The sequence below is a fragment of the Chelmon rostratus genome, chromosome 2 (genome assembly GCF_017976325.1).
Source record: "Chelmon rostratus isolate fCheRos1 chromosome 2, fCheRos1.pri, whole genome shotgun sequence".
In the NCBI taxonomy this organism is placed as follows: domain Eukaryota; kingdom Metazoa; phylum Chordata; class Actinopteri; order Chaetodontiformes; family Chaetodontidae; genus Chelmon; species Chelmon rostratus.
Genome location: NC_055659.1, coordinates 30,320,491 through 30,341,631, shown reverse-complemented (window position 1 = coordinate 30,341,631; position 21,141 = coordinate 30,320,491). Strand labels below are relative to the sequence as shown.

General features: G+C 40.1%; 1 protein-coding gene across 1 annotated transcript in view; it reads left to right on the top strand.

Annotated features, from left to right (window-relative positions):
- The window catches only part of ptprga (protein tyrosine phosphatase receptor type Ga), a 390,193-nt gene that overhangs the window by 338,185 nt on the left and 30,867 nt on the right, over positions 1-21,141 (top strand). The window contains exons 10-13 of the mRNA XM_041954744.1: positions 7,495-7,603; positions 8,102-8,151; positions 9,678-10,452; positions 17,694-17,847. Coding sequence (XP_041810678.1) covers positions 7,495-7,603; positions 8,102-8,151; positions 9,678-10,452; positions 17,694-17,847 — 1,088 coding nt within the window. The remainder of the gene's footprint in view (positions 1-7,494; positions 7,604-8,101; positions 8,152-9,677; positions 10,453-17,693; positions 17,848-21,141) is intronic.

Below are 21,141 nucleotides of genomic sequence, written 5' to 3'. Positions count from 1 at the left end.
TCTAATGGCTGTGCATGAAGATGTGTTCTTAATTTGCTTGCTTTTTGTTTTTTTGCTTCGGTTTTCTCAAGTTGCAGTGCATCTCTGCTGCTGCAGTGCAATCTGAAAATACACCACTCACTGCCCCGGCCTTCTGTCATTTGGTTAACTTGATTAATTGGTGGTTATTTCTAATACCACAAAGATATACTGCATTATTTGAACATACTTTGTGTGCAGATATCACTGTCCACATGAGTTTGTGATTTGAACAGAGCCAAAGTCAACTTCATTTGCTGTAATTGTAAAATATGACAGTAATGTTTAGGATTAACAGACAATCAAAAACAGTTGCACTGGGAGGAAGGAAGTGTGTAGTATGTCTGTGCATGGGTGTGTTATTTCAGAAATACAGAGGCTTTTACATCATCAAAATATGACTGCAAGGGGCTTGAAAAATCTAAAAACTTGTTTTGGAACAAAACTGTTTTGACATGTACTAAATAAGCACTGATTGCATCACTAAAAATCTGAGTTTTATGCACACTCACTTTTGGAAAAATACCACCTATAATGAGAAAATGGATCAGCAGAGGTTTTTATGAAGTAGTTATTAATTTGTTTGGGAACAAAAGCTTTAGATCACAAACACACACACACAAACCAGGTAACATCCTCCATCAGTTCCATTACAAATGGTCTCATCAGGAGCCAAAATGAGCTATGAGGGAAGGCTGTGGAGCAGACAGGAGGTTTCATTCCCTTACATTGTGGTCTGTCGGTCGGCTACCAGAATACTAATGCTAAGCTGGAGGGGGTGCGGGGCTGCCAGCCTGTGCAAAAAGCATGACCTTGGGCCAGTGGCTCTGTGGGAAAACAGGAACAGCTGCAAAAAAGGGATCAGAGTGCCCCCTGGCTGTAGAAGCAGCATCAGCTTTCAGACCTGGGAATCTGTGATGATGAGAGATGGAGGGAGAGAGGTGGGAAGTGTTTTATCCTCCCATCATTAACTCAAGAGACTATCCCTCCCTCTCAAATCTACTTCACTCTCCCTCGCCCTTTCTCCTTTTCCTCCCTCTGTCTTTTCCCCCAATCCGCCTTCCAACACACAATTTTTTCCTGCCTCTCTCTGTAAACCCTTTGATTTTGCTCTTAGTCCTCATATCCTCCCTTGATACCTCTATCTAGGTCACAACAGGGACTTATATGGCTTTGGGACCCCCAAATCCCTCACACACGTCCCCCTTGTCACAATCAATGGAAAATCCCCGTGTCATAAAATGCTCTGGACTGGACTATTTTACGGCCAATACCACGTGGGGGTGGGGGGAGGGAAACAGGTTCCTAATTGCATTCAACAGGGCAGAACTGACATTTGTCAAAGAGTAGAGAGTGGGGGTTTGGGTATAGATGGAAATGGAAATGGAAATATACACGCAGTTGCCAATTTATTAGGTACATCTAGCTTAAAGTAATGCAGTGGAATCCAACAGTCCTGCAATAAATCGCCTTGTGAAGGTTATCATCTTCAGTTTTTGTTGAAACTGTTTTAGAGATTGTTTTTTTTTCAACTCTGTAATAATTTTAGAGCATGGAATTTGTGGTGCTGTTGAGTTGTAGGTTATGAGGAGGTGTATCTAATATTTAGTCAACCCTCAGTATACCAACATGGTAGACAAAATGTTATATTTGAGAAACAACAAACCAGTATTACATAATTAGTCCAATTTCACTCCCAGTCTGTGTATGCCATATTAGCCGTGCAACATGCTAGCAGCTAGTTAAACATTAATAGTATAGCAATTTATTGTTCTAAACAATTAAACAACATAAAACACTGCAAAACTTACAATGTTAAAACTCACACATTTTCCAGTCGTTGTGGGAGCATTTCCACCACATTTTCATCAAAAACAAAGCCAAGTTAATATACTGCATCCATCCTCATATGGTGAGAGTTGATTAACACCTGTCTTGGCCAACAACAGAGAAACTGGCTGCTTTGCTCACAACGTTACGTTACACACCTTTGTATAGCACCAGCAGACAGTCGGCAGGCAGCAGGCAGCTAGGTGGAGGATGGTCACTGAGCAGGAGCTGGTGCTGTGTTGCATAGTGGCATAGACAAGTAACAGAGAAAACCCTGGACTACTGAGAGGGCAGCACTTCAGGAACAGCGATTTCTGTGGCTCCCTTTGGTGTGGACACTGGGCTTTGTAACTTTGTAGACGCTTTTCATGCATAAAAGAGCTATACAAAACACTAAAGGGCAGAGAAACGACCCCAAAACATGATATGGCCTTTTGAATAATATTTTTCTATAATGTATGTTCATCTATACATAACATAACAGACATGGTATTGTAAGAGTGTATCTGTACTGTCAAGGACAGAGCGATGTGATTCCAGATTCAGACACTGTTAGTTTATCAGATGCTGTTGACGCCACTGTACACTGAAGCCCTGAGATGTTACATGAAGCCTTTTGATTTACTCAATCTTTGCCACCCATCTTTATGAGAGCAGGAGTCAGCTGGAAGCGTGAATTCTCCACAGCATCAGTGTGAACAGCAACACCCACATCTGACAGAGGACCACTTTCCCTCTGAATTCGTGATGCAGACTAAAGGAGTTGTGAAGCAATTCACAGTAAAGATGTACAAACATATAATTAAGCCAGTTCAACTTACAAAATGAAAAATATGTGCTTGTTTTTGTTTAAGGTGCGACGTGTATCATTTTAATGGAAGTATATCAATGCCTCATCAGTGGAGGTTCAGTTTGAAGGAGGTACAGCCTGAACTATGACATACTGTCCATCATGTTTAATTTGGCGGTGAATCTGCAAGATTGCCTCATGTTATAAATGAGGGATCGCGAGCTGCATACACTTTCTGGTTAAAACAGAATGTCTAAAGTGATATTAAATGACTAGATTTCTATGAGTTTTGCCATGTTTTTAATAGAGTCTATGTGTTGTATTCAGCTCGTTCAGAAGGGATTGCTGTTTGCCACGATGTCTTTAGGGGTCACAAAAGTCAAGAGTTCTTAATTCTTCTTTCCAGAGTTTTAATAATCTGGTCTCTCTCTCTCTCTGTGTGTGTGTGTGTGTGTGTGTGTGTGTGTGTGTGTGTGTGTGTGTATGTGTGTGTATGTGGTTGTGCGTATGGATGACAGGGTTTTGGTCACCATAAACCCCTGAAAAAAAATTTCTGGCTTTTGCTAAATGCTGCACTATATTCAGCTGCTAGTTGCTTACTGTATCTGTCGAGTCTACTGGAGTGGCCTTTGGGTGTGTGGTGGGGTGATCAGAGCTTTGTGGTTAAAAACAGCTGCCTGCTGCTGCTAAAAGCATGTTGATGAGAACACTGAGAGTGAATCGAAATATTTGTTTGCTGTAAAACCAAAACATTGAGGTATATTGCTCTAGGTATGTTTGTCAATCCCAGCAAACCCTTTCACATTGCACATAGTAATTTGGTGGTATCTTTGCACACTGTAGTGTGATTCTGATCATCTGTGGTGATACAACAGCTTATGAAATCTGACTAATACATTTGTCAGACTTGATTAAAAAATGACACCTTAGTAATGTAATGAACTTGTCAAAAGAGAATGAAGCAATAGAAGAATAAAGTCACAGAGTCTAATATACTGTTAAAACAAGGCTCTACTGGGATTAATTTTCGTGGGTTTTAAAATTAGTCTTATAGTTTCCCCCCTTACATGCTTGAGATGGAGAGCAGAGGTGATAACATATTATATCTTTATATTGTGCTGACCTCAAAGCAGCACTGGTTTAGAAAGTTTGACAGAGTGGTTTTACACAATAGGAGGATAGTTTATAAGACATATAAGACAAATAATATGGCAAATACCCCAGTGTTCGATCTAGTGTTTTTTATGTAACTTAGAGATGGTGAGTTTATAGAGTTGACTAGATGGGCTTGAAGAAGACAGGCTGTGATGTCCCTTGCTGCCAGTCAAGACCCTGACTCCACGAGGAGGAGTCTTGTCGCATTGAGCCTCTTTTGGTTTGGTTTGGTTTGGTTTGGTTTTATTAATTCATGCTTGCAGTGGAGCCATGGCTCCACTGAAAAAATGCAGAACTTTACAAGAAAAACATTGGAAAAAGAAATTACACAACAATTTCAAGATTAAGAAACATAAATAAATAAGTGAAATTTTTCTGGAATATTTCAGGGCAGTGAAAGAGCAATCATTCTTGACCTCAGGAACAGTATACAGTATGAGAAAGAGACTCTGAGGCCTGAGGTTTCAACATTACTATCGCATTACTATCTCCCCATATATAACCATATGTATAACCACCTTTTTCACTGAAGACTGACTGAAGAGCCATACTAGGGTATGGGATTTTACCTGAGCCAGTTCCATCTGCCAAGGGAGACAGTGATGTGTGATTGAAAGCTAAAAAGTGGACCTTTCAGATCATCTTCTATTGTCTATTTGACAGGGGGATTATGATGTGGGAGTGACCATGGGGAAATAAGGAAACAAACAGCTCGGTTGAAAAGGGTTAGGTCAGAGGTGGGAAACTGTTGGGCAAGACCATATAAGGAAATCTATAAATTTAAAAAAGTAACTCAGAAATACGAAAAAAAAATATCTATACAGCACTTTTTGATGTCATGACAATACATCATGTCCAGAAAACAAAACTAGGTGCAAAGTGTCAGGCTCCCCAATAGAAATGGACAAATGACTATTTTGTTGATGAAATAAAAGGTAAGCCAGCGTGGCTAAATTGGTTTGTGGGGATGTGCTTGCGGTGATGAAAAAGGCCAATCTCAAACATCATTACAGCTCAAAACATGTTAAACTGGATGAGTTGCAAGGAGAAATTCATCCATGCATTCAGCAGAGTTTGAGTACGTAAAGTAAGTAGCTTTCAACAAGACAGTATTCTGACAGAAACAATGTTATGTCAGCAGGTTTTGTGGTGAGTGAGCTAATATCTTAAAGGCTGAAACCTTATTCAGAAGGAGAATTTGTGAAGGAGGCCTTGTTGCAGCTGTGGCAGTGCTAGCACCAGACAAGTAAAACTGTTCTAAAAGTCTAAAAGTTCAAAAGTCTGTCTCAAAGAATTTGGCCATCCTAGTGGACAATACCAAGAACCTCTGACCTGAACGTCAAGCTCCAGCCAGCTTCTCAGCTCTCTGCTTTCAAAAGTTAAATCATTTCAAGCGAAATAAAAGCTTTGGCAATTACATCTGGAAAGGATTAAAACTGTGTATTTTCCTACTCTACAAGTACAAAAGCCTGCTATGACATCTGAATATGCTGCTGAGTCTGAAAATGCATTCAGGCTTTTGACGAGAGGGTTCAGGACGTGAAAAGTAAACCGAACTGAACATATTTGCTGCACCACTTAATGTGGAACCAGCTGATGTGTCTGACAATCTACAACATGAAATCATTGAGCTGCAAAGCAATGACCTACTACTGTGAGCAGCTCTTTTCAAAACTGACTCTTGCAAAAACTCTAACTAACACCAGCCTTGAGAACCAGCTGTGATTAGCTTCATTATCACTAACAAGTGAGACATCAGACGCAGTTAACTTGATGAATGGGTGCAATAATTAGGTATGGTCCTCGAAGGATGTTATAAAAATTAAAACGCCCCTGATAGGAAAAAGGTTCCTCACCAGTGGTTTAGGATGAACCGTAGAAAGAGAGTGTAGTGCATTGTCTGGTTTAGCTGCAATAAGAATGTGAAGTATACTGACTATTAAAGGCTGTAGAGATATGATAGTGAATGGGGGGATCGCCTTCCTGGTTGACCTTCACTGTAACTTAACTAGGGGAAAACTAGACTTCACTGGCCATTATAAGCTGTAACACTCCAGTCTGTTTTGGTCTCAAGATGGGTTGTTGGTATGCACTCTTGGGGTTGATCTGACTCTTACTTTTAATTTAGGACTCCTCATGTTGTGTTGTGCATACATTTTGATTCAAGTTTACTGTATGTGTTTATGGGTGTGTCGTGTGAGTGTTATCCACTTTCCCCCAGTGTGGATGTTTTCACTGGAGCCTACACCTGACAGAATAACTAATACGCATAATTTCCACTAGAAATACATGTATTATTTCCTCAAATAACGGCTGGGAGTGTGGTTGACATGAACAAATGAAATTGGCCCCAAGTACAGGCCTGATGAAAAAAACAAAGTCTAATCTCTCAGTGACTAAGCATAATGTACATTTCCATCACTGTCCTTTAATTCATTTAGCAATATATCCAAGCTATTTTCACCTCCTTCTTGTACTGGATTACTCATCTAAAGCATTATTGGTCCATTGCAGTCACTGCGGGTCTCTGTCTGTCCGTGGGTACATCCCAAATCTCTAAAATTGCATCCATCCTCACTTGCATCTTAGCATCCCTCACTGACGATGCATGAAGAATAGAGAGTCGCAAGAAAATGAGGAGAGAAGAAAGAGAAACATGTGAAACAAGTGTGACATGAAGCGACATGTCTCACAGTTGGATCAGCTGTCAGTCGCCTTTAACAGCTGTAGAGACATTTGATGAATTTGTGTCTTCACACATGTGCACTGTGCAAATACTAATAAGGACACACAGTTATTACTGCCAGAGCAGCAGCGTTTTCTAGCCTGTTACCTGTTTAACAAACACCTGCACTTGAACAACAACCTGCATTCTGTATTAATATTCTGCTCAGAGGCATAGTAACCTAGAAGCAGAATGCTTTTATTTGATTTATTCGTTATTTGCATCAGTGTTCATTAATATTCCGCCTGTGGAATCAATATTTAATAACCCAGAATATGATGATGGTGTTTGAACATCTGAAATCATTTATTAGGCTAAATGTTTTATGGAAAATTTAAATTATTTTGTCAAACCCAATGCTGTGAATGGGGGATATAACAGATTATTAACATCACAATGCTGTAACAAAATTTAACGGTCAAAATTGAATTACCTCTAACAAATAGAGGTTATTAAAAGGAAATAAAGGCCTGTCTTTAATATAGGCCTGCTACAAGTAAAGCCCTGGTACCGTCTGTGGTTGAGGCCCCGGCCAATGTTTGAGGAAATATGGTATAATCGGGTAATACAGTAATGAAAAAGGAATTGAAAATGAAAATGACAAGATTCTTAAGGAAACCTACAACATGAAAAGGTCTAATGTTTCTGTTGAAAAAAAAAATTCAACCCACTTGTGTATCTAAGAGGTAATAATCAAATTCATTTTTTTTCTATCGTGTACAGTTAACTACAGCATGCATATTTTGTATGAATCTTCATTTGAAAGGTAGATATTGGTTCTAAGGCTCTTAAATAAGGGATTTTTGTTCCCTAGATACAAAAACTTCCTTCCAAAGCTTCAAAATGCCTTAAGCACATATGAATCTACGCACTGTCCTGTTAATATAAACCCACTGTCCTGTGAGTAGATTAGCATGATCCAAACTTAGAGTACTTTACTGATTTTGTTTGTGCGTATGTTGTGTGTGTTGTCCAGGAGGCCGTCATTTCTCCCGTCTCCCCAGATGTGCTGTACCTGTTTCGAGTCCAGGCTGTCTGCATGAATGACATGCGCAGTGACTTCAGTCAGAGCATGCTCTTCAGAGGTAACACACACACACAACTCTAAGATGTTAAGTGTTCGTGAATTGCTTCCACATTATCTCTAATGTCACTAGAAATGTCTATATGAGCATCGGTACGCATCTCTTTGTTGTGCTCAGTCCTGTCTCTACATTCCTTACCGATTGTCTTTGTGCAAACCGTATTATCTGACAGTTAGGATTCCTTTGATCATAATATAAAATCTTTTATCTTCAGAATATTTATGTGAACACACATCAACAGCTGCAGGCTGCAAGCAAAAATAACAGTGGAAAGAAAAAACTAGGAGAAGGCAGCCGAAATGCAGTGAGATTCATTAATTTCATCTAAACTACATTCAGTTTATTGGCTGCCTCATTAAGTATTCAGCGCCTTGCATCATGTTGTGATTAATATGCTTACAATGCACTCGTGGATGTCTTATAGACACCCCTTCCACTGAAGTCTGCCTGGTTGTCTCTTCTGTTCTAACTGTAGATTGTCCCATTTTTCTCTTTCAGCAAACACTACCAGGATCTTTGAGGGGACGAGGATCGTGAAAACTGGAATGGTAAGTGAAGCAGAGGTGAACCACGTGTCTCTTCATTTTTAATCCAGCACAGAGCAGTGTTTGTATTAGCATAATTCTTCCCTACGTGGACAGGAATTAAAGTCAAGATTAAGAAGTAGTGGTAATAGGATAACAGGATTTTAATTGTTAATTAAAAAAGAAGTTGCAATGTGCTTTTTCTTTTGCAAAAAAATACATCAAAATAGAAATATTTTTGTACTTCTCTAATCCTATGGGACAAATATCAAGTCAAACAACTTGAGGATACCATAATTATATTAAAATCCCAGCACACATAATTTAAATTCTGGATCCTTTATTTTGCTTAATTGTATGTCTTAATCTTCCTGGCAAAAGGCTACATAAATATACCTAAAGTGATAATACAACAGAAATGCCTGTGATAGAGCAGGCCAATGAGCATAGGCAACATTTTGGATTTTGGTCTGTCACCGAACAAATTTTAACATTTTACATTAATCTATAAATGTAATGTATAAAATGGAGTGGTTTAAATGTGTGGAATTAAATTGTTCTATCCCCTGCATCAGTGGTTGCTAGCCACTGCGACCTGTGAAACCTTAAGGCTTCAGTTTGCTCCAAAGTAATACAACTATCCTTCAGACTTAAGTCTGTTCATGATCAGATTTGTTGTTTTAGCTCTTATTTTGTCCACATTTCAATCAATTCAATCAATTAGAAAGTGGTTTTGAGGTTTGACATTACGCCTTTCTGTGTGATTCCTCAAGGAATTAGTTTGTTTGTCATGTCATACGACCACATTTAAAAGCAAAAGTGTTTATAGTTGCTTTGAATGGCCACTCTCAAAAAGCCTGCTTTCATAATCACATAAGGCTTTAGCATCACATAAGGATGCTAAAGCACACTTTTGGCCACTCTCATGGTACTCTAAAACACTCTGGTGTTAAGCCTGTATACAGGAAAGGTGATGGTGGTATGTCTGTCAAAATTCTCAGTCACATAGGGGATGGTTATGGTTGTAGAAACTTGAAAATCATCCAAAGGTCTTCTTCAGTTCTAACTTACTGGTGGGGAGGTATTTAACCTCTGACGGGTCATTATCAACATCATTGATACCTCTGGGTCGTTAGTGCTCCTGGATGCGTACCTGCAGTCCTAGAGTCATGGGAATCACCTGGGGCCAAGCGTAGGACTGTCGTCGAAGTTGTCACAAGGCCAATTGTGAAAAGCTGTTACATCTCCTGGGAAGGAATGAAAGGACAGCATTGTAGGTGGGGGCTAGGTGGTGTCGTAGATCTCCTCTGTTGAGGGATGGTTTCTCTACTTCTTGGAAGTAGTTGTGTGAAGAATGAAATAAGAGAGCTCAAGAGAAATGTTCAAACCTGGCAATTTTCACATGAATTTTGAGTACTTCAACTGAGTGAGCTTTCCCTCTCAGATTGTTTGTAGGGTCGTGGTTAGTCAATAATATGAAAGTTGAGTGAAAAGGAAAAACAACAAATTAATTGTAATTCTAATCAGTAAATTGTTTCTTTCTTTCTTAGCCAACGCTGTCTCCAGCATCTTCTGCAGACATGGCTCCCATCTCCTCTGGTTCATCTACTTGGACCTCCTCGGGCATCCCCTTCTCCTTTGTCTCTATGGCTACTGGCATCGGCCCATCCTCCAGCGGTAGTCAAGCAACGGTGGCATCCGTGGTGACCAGCACTTTATTGGCCGGACTGGGCTTCAGCGGCGGTGTCATTTCCTCCTTCCCTAGCTCTATTTGGCCAAGCAGAGCACCAACCCATAATCCCACCTCCACACGCCAGACCACAGCACCCACTGAGCCCACCAAAGACGCCACCACCTGTACCTCTGCAGTCATGATGTCCACAGCCAAAGATAACAGTGAAGCTGGGGGTGAGGACAGAGAAAACAGCAAGGGTCAAAGAGAGGACGGAGAGAGGGAAGGAGAAGATAAGGAAGAAGAGGAAGAAGAAGAAGAAGAGAAAGATGAGAAGAAGAGCAAGAAGGGATCAGGAGGTGTGGGCGGGGCAGGGAGGAATGACAACAGTGGAGTGGTGAATGAGACGCCGAGTGAGACGCCGGAGCCCACTGCACGGGAGAAAAAACAAACAGAACCAGATCCAACTAACATTCTGCCTGGTGTAGAAGGCCACCTGGTGTATACCCATAATCCACTTGACTCCAACCCCACTACCACCACAGATGCAACCAGTGAAAAAGCAGCATTCTCTGGCCCCAAGGACCCAGCAGTGACACTCAGACCCATAACAGGGGGAGACATGAAACACTGGCCTTTTTCTCTCCATACTGGTGAGTCAACTATGTGATAAAGCCTCATGTCGACAATCAATTAGCGTTAATATTTTGTAGAAAAAATGATGGTGGAATTTTGGTCAATTTTCAGAAATACAGAATTAACAGCTTTCCCTTTCCTAAGTAGAAAAGTATAGAAACATGCTACAATGTTTTTTCCTCCAAATGTCCACAATCTGTCTGTAAGTAATCCCATTCATCCTCTGATATGACCATAAAATAAAACAATGGGAAAAGGTCCACTTGTCTGTCCAAAAGGTGTTTCTAGAAGCCCTCTCCTGTCAAGGATGCAACAGGGCAGACAATTTGAAGGAATCTATAAATATAAAATAATTCCGCCAAAGATTTAATATTTATGTCTGAAGAATCTCTTAAATGAAGGTTATGTTGACCACTGACAGAATGGTCATATATCTACGTGTTGGATGAATTGAAATTGTGTATACCCTCAGCATGGCAAGGTGACACCTGGGGTCTTTTTTTGTTCAAATAAATTAAATTAGTAAGTAATAATACCACTGATGCATGATGAGGGAGACAAACCCTGTTTTTATTGAGACACATAATGTTCACATTTCACTGTTGTTGAGATGTGGCTGCCTTGATCACAAGTTCAGTGTCTCATTCCCTGGAGGTGTGAGCTCAATGGTGATGCATGTTTTTTGTTGTTGTTGTTGTTTTTTAGATTAAGATAATGAGGGATGTGGAAAAAAAACCTAATGCATCAGCTAGTTCTGGCAATGTATTGAATAAGGCACTTGACAAATGACAGCCGCACTGGGTCCAAATTTAATCTTGTAGTTTCTTTCATTAAAACTGAGAGTAAAGATTATGAAAACATACAATAGTTAAGCAACACCCAAGCAAAAGGACTGACACTTTCTCCAGGTACTATTCCGTTTTGTGTTTTTTTTTTTTTTTTAAGTATTTTTAAAGTAGAAATTTGTCAACATTTGTCAACATTTCAAAATATGAAATGACTATGACTGACAACATCTGTTTCAGAGTTGTCGTAAAAAAAAGTCTTGGAGCTTGAACAAAACAGAGTGCAGGGTAAGAAGTGGAACTCGGCTCCTCCATAAAGGCCTGTATATCCAAAGGTCTTAATCTGCTAAGTGGTGATGAATTGCAGTGAGTTAGAGTGGATGAATTGCAGTGATGTCGAGTGAAGTAAAGTGTTAACAGAGTTCCAGTAGGAGCTGAGAGCAGACCTAATGCTTTTGCTCCCCCTCCTTCCCCCAGCAAAGACTGTCAGCAGGGCACTGCATTAGCAAAGCCAACACCATGGGACATCAGTTCAATTTCAAGTACTCTGAAACAGTCTAAGCGCAAGACCAGACATTATTATGAACAAAAGCAATCTTCTGATATTCCCCGGAAATGGCTTTCTCAGTCTCTTTGTCAAAGCACATTTGGCAAAGTTAATTCAGTTTGAGCTGGAGGGACTCAAGGGCAAAAACTTAAAAGTTGCTGCACAACTTAGTAAAAGTAACTGTATGCTGTTTTTCAACTGAGTGCACGGTTTCAGTGCTCGCATCCAAAAGCATCATTCTTTGGCCTATAAACTACAAACAACTACAAATCCCAGTTTTCAAGGAATAGAGGCTAACTTAAAAAGGTGTCAGAGTTTCCTGACATTCTGTATTTACTGTGTGAATTTTAGTGTGTATGGGCCACATCATTAAATGACGTGGTACGACGTTTTTTAACTTAAAAATTCTTACTCCCAACTTGTCACATACATATTGGCATCACTTTTAAAGACACAGGGTACATTTTTAGTGTCATTTTCCAAAGTGCAGTGCTCAGCAGTCAAGTTAACAATAATAGATATACAATGTCAAGATAATCTTTCAAAATAAAGCTTGCTGAAAACAATAATAAACATGTGGTTAATGTGAAACAGTTTCACTAAAACCTCTTGGTTAGGATTAAGCAACAAAACTACTTGGTTGGGTCATAGTTCATAGTTTGGCTTATAAGAGGCACGTTTCTGACATATGTTGTTATATACATTACGTTACGTCACTTACATATGAAATGAATGTTCACTTTACGTTTCACGTGGGACACAAAACTCAGTCTCCTATGTAGAAGTCTTGTGCTTGACCCATCCAACCACCCCACCTTCCTCCAAGTGTGTACTTTTCTTTCAAGATAATTTGACGTGTCTGACTACCCTGCACTTTAAAAATGATGGCATACACAGCACCTTCAAAAGGTGGTGCCAAAGACCAAATATGATCAGTTTATAAATGCAATGCTAGACCAGCAAACCTTACAAAGTAATCAAATTAGTTTTGCTTCGGCCAGAAACAACTTTCCTTTAGATACGTATATACATTTTTCTGCTAATATATTTTTACCTCAGTAAAAGATTCTTTTCCCAACAGTACCATCAACCCACCTCAGTAGCATAGTATAAATGGTGTGATAGTGGAAAGTCAAGGCAGAAGACACGCAGTTTTATTGGGACCACACGGTGGGAACCCTGATTCACCAGCCTGTGCAACTGACCACCCCCCTCACTCGCTCTCACTCCTCCAGCACCCCCCCACCCCCACCCCCCATCCTTTTCCCTGCTCTCCCTCTCTTCTTGCTCTGATTTGAGTGCTGGCCTACTTTTAGACATGGTGAGAGGAGATGAAGCTTGCAGGCTAGACTCAGCTGCAGGGGAGGAAAAAAAAGCCTCTGCTCCATTTATAGTTACATGTGTGTGTTTGGTGTGTTAGTGCCTGTACAGTATGCATCTCACTGCACATTACTGACTGTTTGTGTGTGTGTGTGTGTGTGTGTGTGTGTGTGTGTGTGTGTGTGTGACGTGTGTGCGTTCGCATGCTGCTGGCAAAGCTTTATTTATTTATTTATTTTTGGCAGACCGCCATAATCGTAAGAGAAAAGCAGAACGAAAAGAGAGGGGAACCGAGGCAGGCAGCATCTCTGGGTTTCTCTGTGTACACTGTGCATGTCTCTGTGTGTGAGTGTGTGTGGATGTAAGGAAGGGAATCCAGAGTTAGTGGCGATGCGAGCCAGCTGTGGTGCAGTGCAGGGGCCCGCTCTAATGTAACAATCTGCTCCAGGCAAAGCTGCAGACTGAAGGCCATGGGGGCCGGCGTCAGCTCCAGCAACGTCACGGCTGCAGCAGCTGAACTGGGTAGGTGGTGATGATGATGGTGGTGGTGGTGATTAAGGGACTGAAAAGCAAATTGGATTTGACAAATTACCCAAATTATCCAGAGCTGTGTGCGTGGTTTGATGTAGTTATCTGGCTATACACGTCCTCAAAGAGTGTACAGAGTGTGCAGGGTTTAGAGCAGGGACTGATCTGTTTTCGTTTGTTTTATGTGATGGTTTATATTTGCTGCAGCATTTAGTTTTTTAGTTAAATGAAGATAAAGTTTTGGGATACGTGCTTGTTTGCTGTCTTACCCAGCATGAGATATTGATTTGTTTCATCATTGTGTGTGCCGTACAAAGATACAGTAGGTCCAGAATGTTTTTTGCCTAGCTTAGCACTTAAGCTGTGTCCCAATTCCACACGATAGACAAATTCTAATGAAGTCTGCGCTATGTACTGAACAGAAACATGAACAGGAAATTAAACAAGACAAGTTCCAACGGACATCAGTCAAACTTTGGAATGCTTCTGCCAATGCCAATGCAAAATTAGGAATCCTAACATGGACAAAGCAAGATTCCAAACATTTCAGGGCCTGCCTCACCAAGATCCACAATTTGCTTTATTTTTTGCTACCTGTTAGCTGTTAGTTAGCTCCTCACGTCCTTTGTGAATTGTATTCTTGGACTAGTATATAGCAACCTGTCAGTGAAGTAAGATAGTGAATTTATGGGTACTACCATTTTTGAGAAGCCCAATTCTGTGGTTTGTTTCAAAGACCTGGAAATAGAAATCATGTTTGTTCTGATTTATGCTTACTGGTGGCTAATTTCACTGGTTTGAAAAACAATGGACCAATTACAGCCTTATAGCTGTAGCTAGTGTAGTTAATGTTGTGCTGGACTGCTTTTACCATTGTAAATGGCGGGGCAATTTTTTCCTTTTATATTATACAGTCCACTTCAAACCACTTCAGTATTTGTATTCTAAGAGGGTCTGAAAGGATGCTAAGTCTGGCAAGAAAGTCACCAAGTCGGTAACACTGTGTTCGAATTAAATATTTTGACAGTTGAAAAAAGTGTCTCAAGAAAAATAACCCAAGGCTACAATAGCCAGGTCCTAAACGTGCTTCTGCTGGTAGCCAGGATCAAGAATGAGAATGTTTTCTTCATACAGAGACTTACTACACCCAGTAAAAAAAATGAGAAAAAAAAAATCAACAAAAAGGGAAACAAGCTCAGAACATAGCTGTACAGGTCATTTTAAGTCAACTTATAGAAACAACTCTTCACTCTACAGTGTGTGTATGTATAGGTTATACTGTATGAATGATAGTATATGTATGTAGTAATATACGTAGAATAGAATAATAACATAGAATAATAGAAATATGACTTATGTAATAACATCGGCAGTGGGTGTCAAGCAGGACCACAACAGGAGCCACAACCACAATCCACACTCCAGGTCGGGCCATGATCCATGGGAACCTGCGAGACAAGAAAGTGCAAAGACTCTGGGGGAAGAAGTCAGTAGCATGTGTTAATGGGACATGAATGCGTACAGATGGAGAGAGAGGAGAGGAGAGAGGAGCTCAGTGTATCATGTCAAGTCCCCCAGCAGTCTAAACCTATAGCAGCATAACTAGGGGATTGTCCAAGGCAAGCCTGAGCCAGCCCTACCTGTAAGTTAAAGGAAAGTTTTTAGCCAAGTCTTAAAGGTAGCAAGGATGTTTCCACAGGAGCTTGATAGCTAAAGGCTGTGGCTCCCAATCTGCTTTTGGAGACTTTAGGAACCATAAGTAAGCCTGCTGGTGCAATTGGGTACTATGAGCAAGAAACTGCAGACTGGAAACTGCCAGCCCAGCTCCGTTCTTCCAACTCTAAAGCTGTCAAAAGGTATTTACTTAAATGTCAGACTGTTCCTTTAAAGAGGATGGGACATAATAAGGGTTCAAGCCTTTTATATTGTACATTATTAAAATCCTGCAGGCTTTGTGATGTGAAAGTGTGTGATAGGTCTCACTTTTTGTATAAACAGAATCAAACTAGCTGAACTGACCTTGTTGCTGCTTGCAGCTTTAATTTTGGCTGATTGATCAGCTTCCTTCTGTTGCAGTCAAAAGAGCTTGAACCCACAATTCACTAGAGATGGGATTTATGGCTCTTTGAGGGGAGCCGGATCTTGGTGAGCTGTTCCTTTCAAAGAGCCGTTCAAAAAACTGGCTCATTTTTATATTTATTAGGTTTTAAGAAGCCAGTCTGGCCTTAACTCGTTTTATCTTGGAAATAATCACTAGATATCCTACCATTATGAATTATTGTGAAATATTGATTATAACCTTATTTGACATATGTGGATTAGATTTTAAAGTCTGACCTGGATTGATTGTAAATATTCCACAGGGTGGCGCCATATCACTCTGCTTTGACAGTGACATGAATTACCCTTTGTACTAATTCTGTGTATGTATGTAAACCATGACTTGAACACGTATAAACATTAAAAAACAAAGCAGGCTACAATGAATTTCTCTGCAAAACAGCTTTTAGTGCAAACATTTCCACACAAGAACGTTGTCAATAATACAGAACAACAAAACATACAAACAAACTGTTCAAAAGACTGGTGGCATTTTCAGAGACTTCATTGTCACTATTATCTGAGTCATCTGGCTCTCTTCTCACCTCTGCCACTTTTACTGTTGAATGTTGAGTTTTCAGTTGTCTGTGCAAATTATTTGTGGAGCCTGACTTAAAAGAAATATTTTTTTGACAAATACTGCATTTAGCCTTACTGTCTGCCACGAGAGAAAAGTGCATCCAAATGCTGCTTTGTTTCCTTAATTGGCTCCTTTTGTCGACGACGACTGACTGACTCTCCTCCTCCTCATTTAGACTGCTCGCTGCCACTGCTGGGGCTCTCCAAGGCAGGGGGGGCATTCACGTGTTTCTGTGTTGTTGTTGTTGTTGTTGTTTTTTGTTGTTACTGGTGCACTCGCATGAAGGCAGCGTGCACAACGTGATGCTATTTGCATATCTAATAAGCACCGCACAGCTGGGCAGCGCTCCTCCCCATGCAACTGGGAAAAAAAGAAAAAAAAACGGTTCCCAGCTGCAACTCAGTTCACATCATTCATGTTAACGAGCCGTTCAAAAGAACCAGTACGTTCGTGAACATCACAACACTACGAATCACTGCTCGTGGCTATACTTGGGGTTCAAGCCCCAAAGGAGCAGAACCATACTGTGATTGTGCTTGTTCACTGTTTCTGTTATTATTAGTATTGTTTTTGTTGTTGTTGTTATTTTTCTACCCCAGTGGCTCAGATTGCCATGACGGATTTTCAGCCCCACTGAATTAAAAAAAAAAGAAAACTCGAATAGAAGAATAGAATAGAATGGCATATGAATAGAGCACCAAAATGGGAGTTCTTGTGGGACTGAGATACACATTTCTATTATAAATGAGCAAGGTCAGTAAGAAAACACAACTAATAAACTCTGCAAGGGACGGGGCATTGCAGGAAAATTACCATAAGTCATTAACAATTTGTCCAATCATCATAAATCTTGGGACCTGTCTTCAGGCTGTGTTTGGGATTATGTCTACTGAAGCATTTTGAGCTGGGTCCACTGGGGTGCCATAAATACCAAAAGTGTGTATCTCACAACCCAGCAGACAGAATTTCACCAATTTAAGTGCATGTGCTCTGGGGCCAAGTATTAACCAAAATCTGAAGTGCCATGTCGATTGATGCAAGAATATATCACCAGATAGATCCATTACTTTCTTGTCAATATCCTTGGTTCTGTGATGAGAGATAAATGGTACAGGCTTTCATTTATTTGTCTTGTTAGGTGAAGGCCAATATACAAAAGAACAAAACATTGACCATGTATGATCCAAGACAAAGATGCTAGTACTAACACTAGCTCTGTCATTCCTGCTCATTTTCTTCCCTCTTATTTGTAGTTACTGATTTATTACTTTCACTCTAATCCAATCCTGATTTCTACATATAGTAAGAAATGGCATTGCTACTCGGTTTTGCTCTTTTACCATTCTGAGGATTTGTGGATTTGTTCACCTCATTAATTTCTCCCTCTTTTTCTACCAGACCGCCCCAGTGCAATGACCAACCTGACCCACCAGACGAGGCCTGGGTTTGGGGCGGGGCTGGGACGTGTGGAGTGGCTGGTACCTTTGGGGGTGGTTTCAGCTCTGACTTTCCTCTGCATCATTCTCCTGCTGGCTGTACTCGTCTACTGGAGGTGGGTACAACAACACCACTACTTACTGCTCTTGTGTTGGTGGTTGCTTAAAGGTTGACTGGAAGCATGCAAATATGATGCTGCTTTTATCAGGCATGGTACATTAGAGACACCAAGGAGGATAAAACATGGACGCCAGCAGTAGAGTGAGTGAGCATTTGGCTGCTCACGCACACCACTAATGTGTCGTTGTATTGCTTCAGTCAAATAGAGAGGCAAATGCTTGATGTACACAGGATCAGCCTGCACAGTGTTCCTGCTCTGTCATGGCTTGCAGAGACAATTTGCTGTCATTCTCCCCATTGGTGTGTGTGTGTACTCTGTTTCATTTGCATCTGTACCTCAAAGAGTTCTTAAGAAGGGAACTGGAGTTGCTGAATGCTAACAAAATAATCATGACTACTACAAGTTGTTGGCTAAAATAGTAAGAAGTGTTCAAATGGCTCTATGCTGACGGACATAGGTCTCAGTTTATCTTAGAATTATGAGATATCCTCATTGGTATGTTTCAACTTTTTGGAAAGAGCGATAAAAGAAACACTCACACAGAAGCTCGTGGAAAGAGGCTGGAAGAAAGCGCACAGCTGCTCTCTATATCATCATCAAGGTTTTCCCCTCCCAGCAACTCTGCTGGAATTGCTTGCTCGTGGTGGTGCTGTGCAGGACTCTTGGTATGATACCCATACCTGCATCAGCACTCTTTAACTCTGGATTTAACCTTTAAATGTGCCCTCTTTCCAGCTGCTTCCTTACACTGTATCAAAGAATCACATACAATGATACATAGAATCTGCTATTTCTAACGCTTATTGAAAGCAACACAGCACTTCCTACATGACTCAATCAGATGAAAATATTCTAGATGTGCTGTGCATCATTTTATACACATTTCTGCAAAATGCAGTCAACAGACTGTATTCATTGGCATCTCTATGTAAAATTTTAAATGAAGGTCTGTAAATGTGAACAACGCTTGGCATCATTAAAGAGTATTAAAACTTGAATAGATAAATGGTGCACAGTGTATACGCTTGTGTTCTCTAGTTTGTGTTTGAAGCTTGAGCTGAGTGCTACATCATCAAACTCTGTGTTTACAACTTGTAAACTTATTCTTACACTGTAAATATAGAAGGTTGGGCTCTATTCTAATGCTAATTTATTCCATTCTTCATTTTTCCAGCACAATATACTCTTCCTGCACAGTTCATGGCAGGTTGAGTCACTGGTAGTCGTTTAGTGTGAATCTCTGAGTGATGGTGTCAGAGGATGCCAAATCTTTTGTTGTGTTAAGCTTAATGAGGATTATTACCTGAAACCTCCAGGGTGGCCTATTATGAGGAGAAAACAAGTTTTCAAGATAATATTTAGCACAGTTAATGAGCTTCTTAGGGATTCAAATCACACCCAAGAATTAGCTGCATTTATCTTTTCAGAAATAATTTCCATTTAATGCAGAGACAAAACCAATTCCAGATATGATTTGAATATCTCATGAAATAGTTTCTGTGAATGGTGTTAATCTGTTAGGATTTACTAATATTTTCTGGCAATGAAACCAGTGAAGAATTACACATGTACAACATTTGATACACCCTGTTACGACTTTCACCAATTTGTGACAATGTACATAGTTTAATTGACCTACGATGTAGGAGATGTAGCAACATGACATCTGATGTCTGACCTGCACCAAAACTATTAGTGGCACTTTTAACTATGTTAAAAACAAGTTAAAATGCTGTACTTGTCTCATGTACATACAGTAAATATAGGCTATATACAGGCTACAGTATCAGCTGATCAGCTGTTTGTTCAGTCTGTTAATCTGAGGTGTCCTTATCAAGGTGCAGGTCATGACCTTGATAACAATCCCACAGAGGTTAAATACCTGGGACTCCCCACGTTAACACTCACCTTGAAACAATGATCTTAATATTGCCTAAAACAATAAATAAATACATTTACAAAAGTGTTTGAGTGATGCACATATGTTTTTGCTCTCTCTAGCAAAAGATAGTTTGACACAGACTTTGAGGTTGGGTATTCAACATTTATATATTTGCATATTGTATAATAATACAATAATAATTTGCATAATGGAAAGGCATGCATACATATTTCATATTCATAACTGTAAATTGTTTATTAGCAGAATATTACCTAATATTTGCGGTATGGTTCATACCAAAGAGCAGCCTTCTGATTTCATTATTAGTATCTTGAAAGGTTTTCACTATAACAACTGTTTGATTTATACATCAGTTTCTAACATCTCCTTGTGGAAAGTACAGTCATTATAATAGAAATACAAGCATCCAGTTGGAAAATAGCAGCATTGTCCTTTATTGAAATCCAAAACACATAGCACATCGTTGGTGGTATGTGAAGAAAGACAGAACATTATATCAAGCAATACTGACACAATGATTAAACTTGGTGCCTGACATGCCTAACAAGTTTGTAAAGAAAAAACAAAACAGCAATCCGGTTTAGCTTTCAGCTTTCTTATTGAGAAATCTGGTATGCACTGCTGAGAAACACCCAGAGGCCCACCAATAGGTGCTGGGTGTGTGTTGCGGTATTTAATCCTATTGTAGAGCAAATCTTAGGTCACAACCCAGTGGTCCACACACACTCCACCCACACTGCAGTCCTATTGGTCCTCCAGTATCATTCTCGTTACACATTCTGTTGGTCTGCTGCTTATGGGAAAGAGGTAAGTAAAAGCCTCTTTAAAAAAAAGGAAAGAATGTTTACCTTACATTATAATACTTAATTATAACAATATAATAGTATCATGTTGGCAATGGCAATGAATAAAATTGAGCACAAGGACCTACTGACGTATTGATCTACTGAGGTTGTAGTTGAAAAGTTTGGTTTGGTTCTACGAAACTGAAGAGCATCACTAAATATATGATCCAAAGGTCCAAAATCCAACGTTTGAAAAAGATAATCAGAAGCAAACAAAGTAAAGAACTGTGACTTTCTGTCGGTTTGTAAATAAGTTTCTTGAACCACAGCATGAGTCCGTCAACTTTGTCCCATGTCATTTGAATGCATCATGACACCAGCAGTCTCACACCAGGAAGTGGCTCGGGATTGACCCGCGTGTGTGTGTGATTGTGTGTGTGTGTGTGTGTGTGTGTGTGTGTGTGTGTGTGTTGGTGTCGCAGACAGGGAACAACCCCCTTCATGCCTTGTTAGGAAAGCCGTCCTCCCTCCCTCTGTCTTCCCTCCTTCTGTCCCTCCGACCCTGCACTAGCTCTCAGTTCATGTCAGCAGCAGCATGCA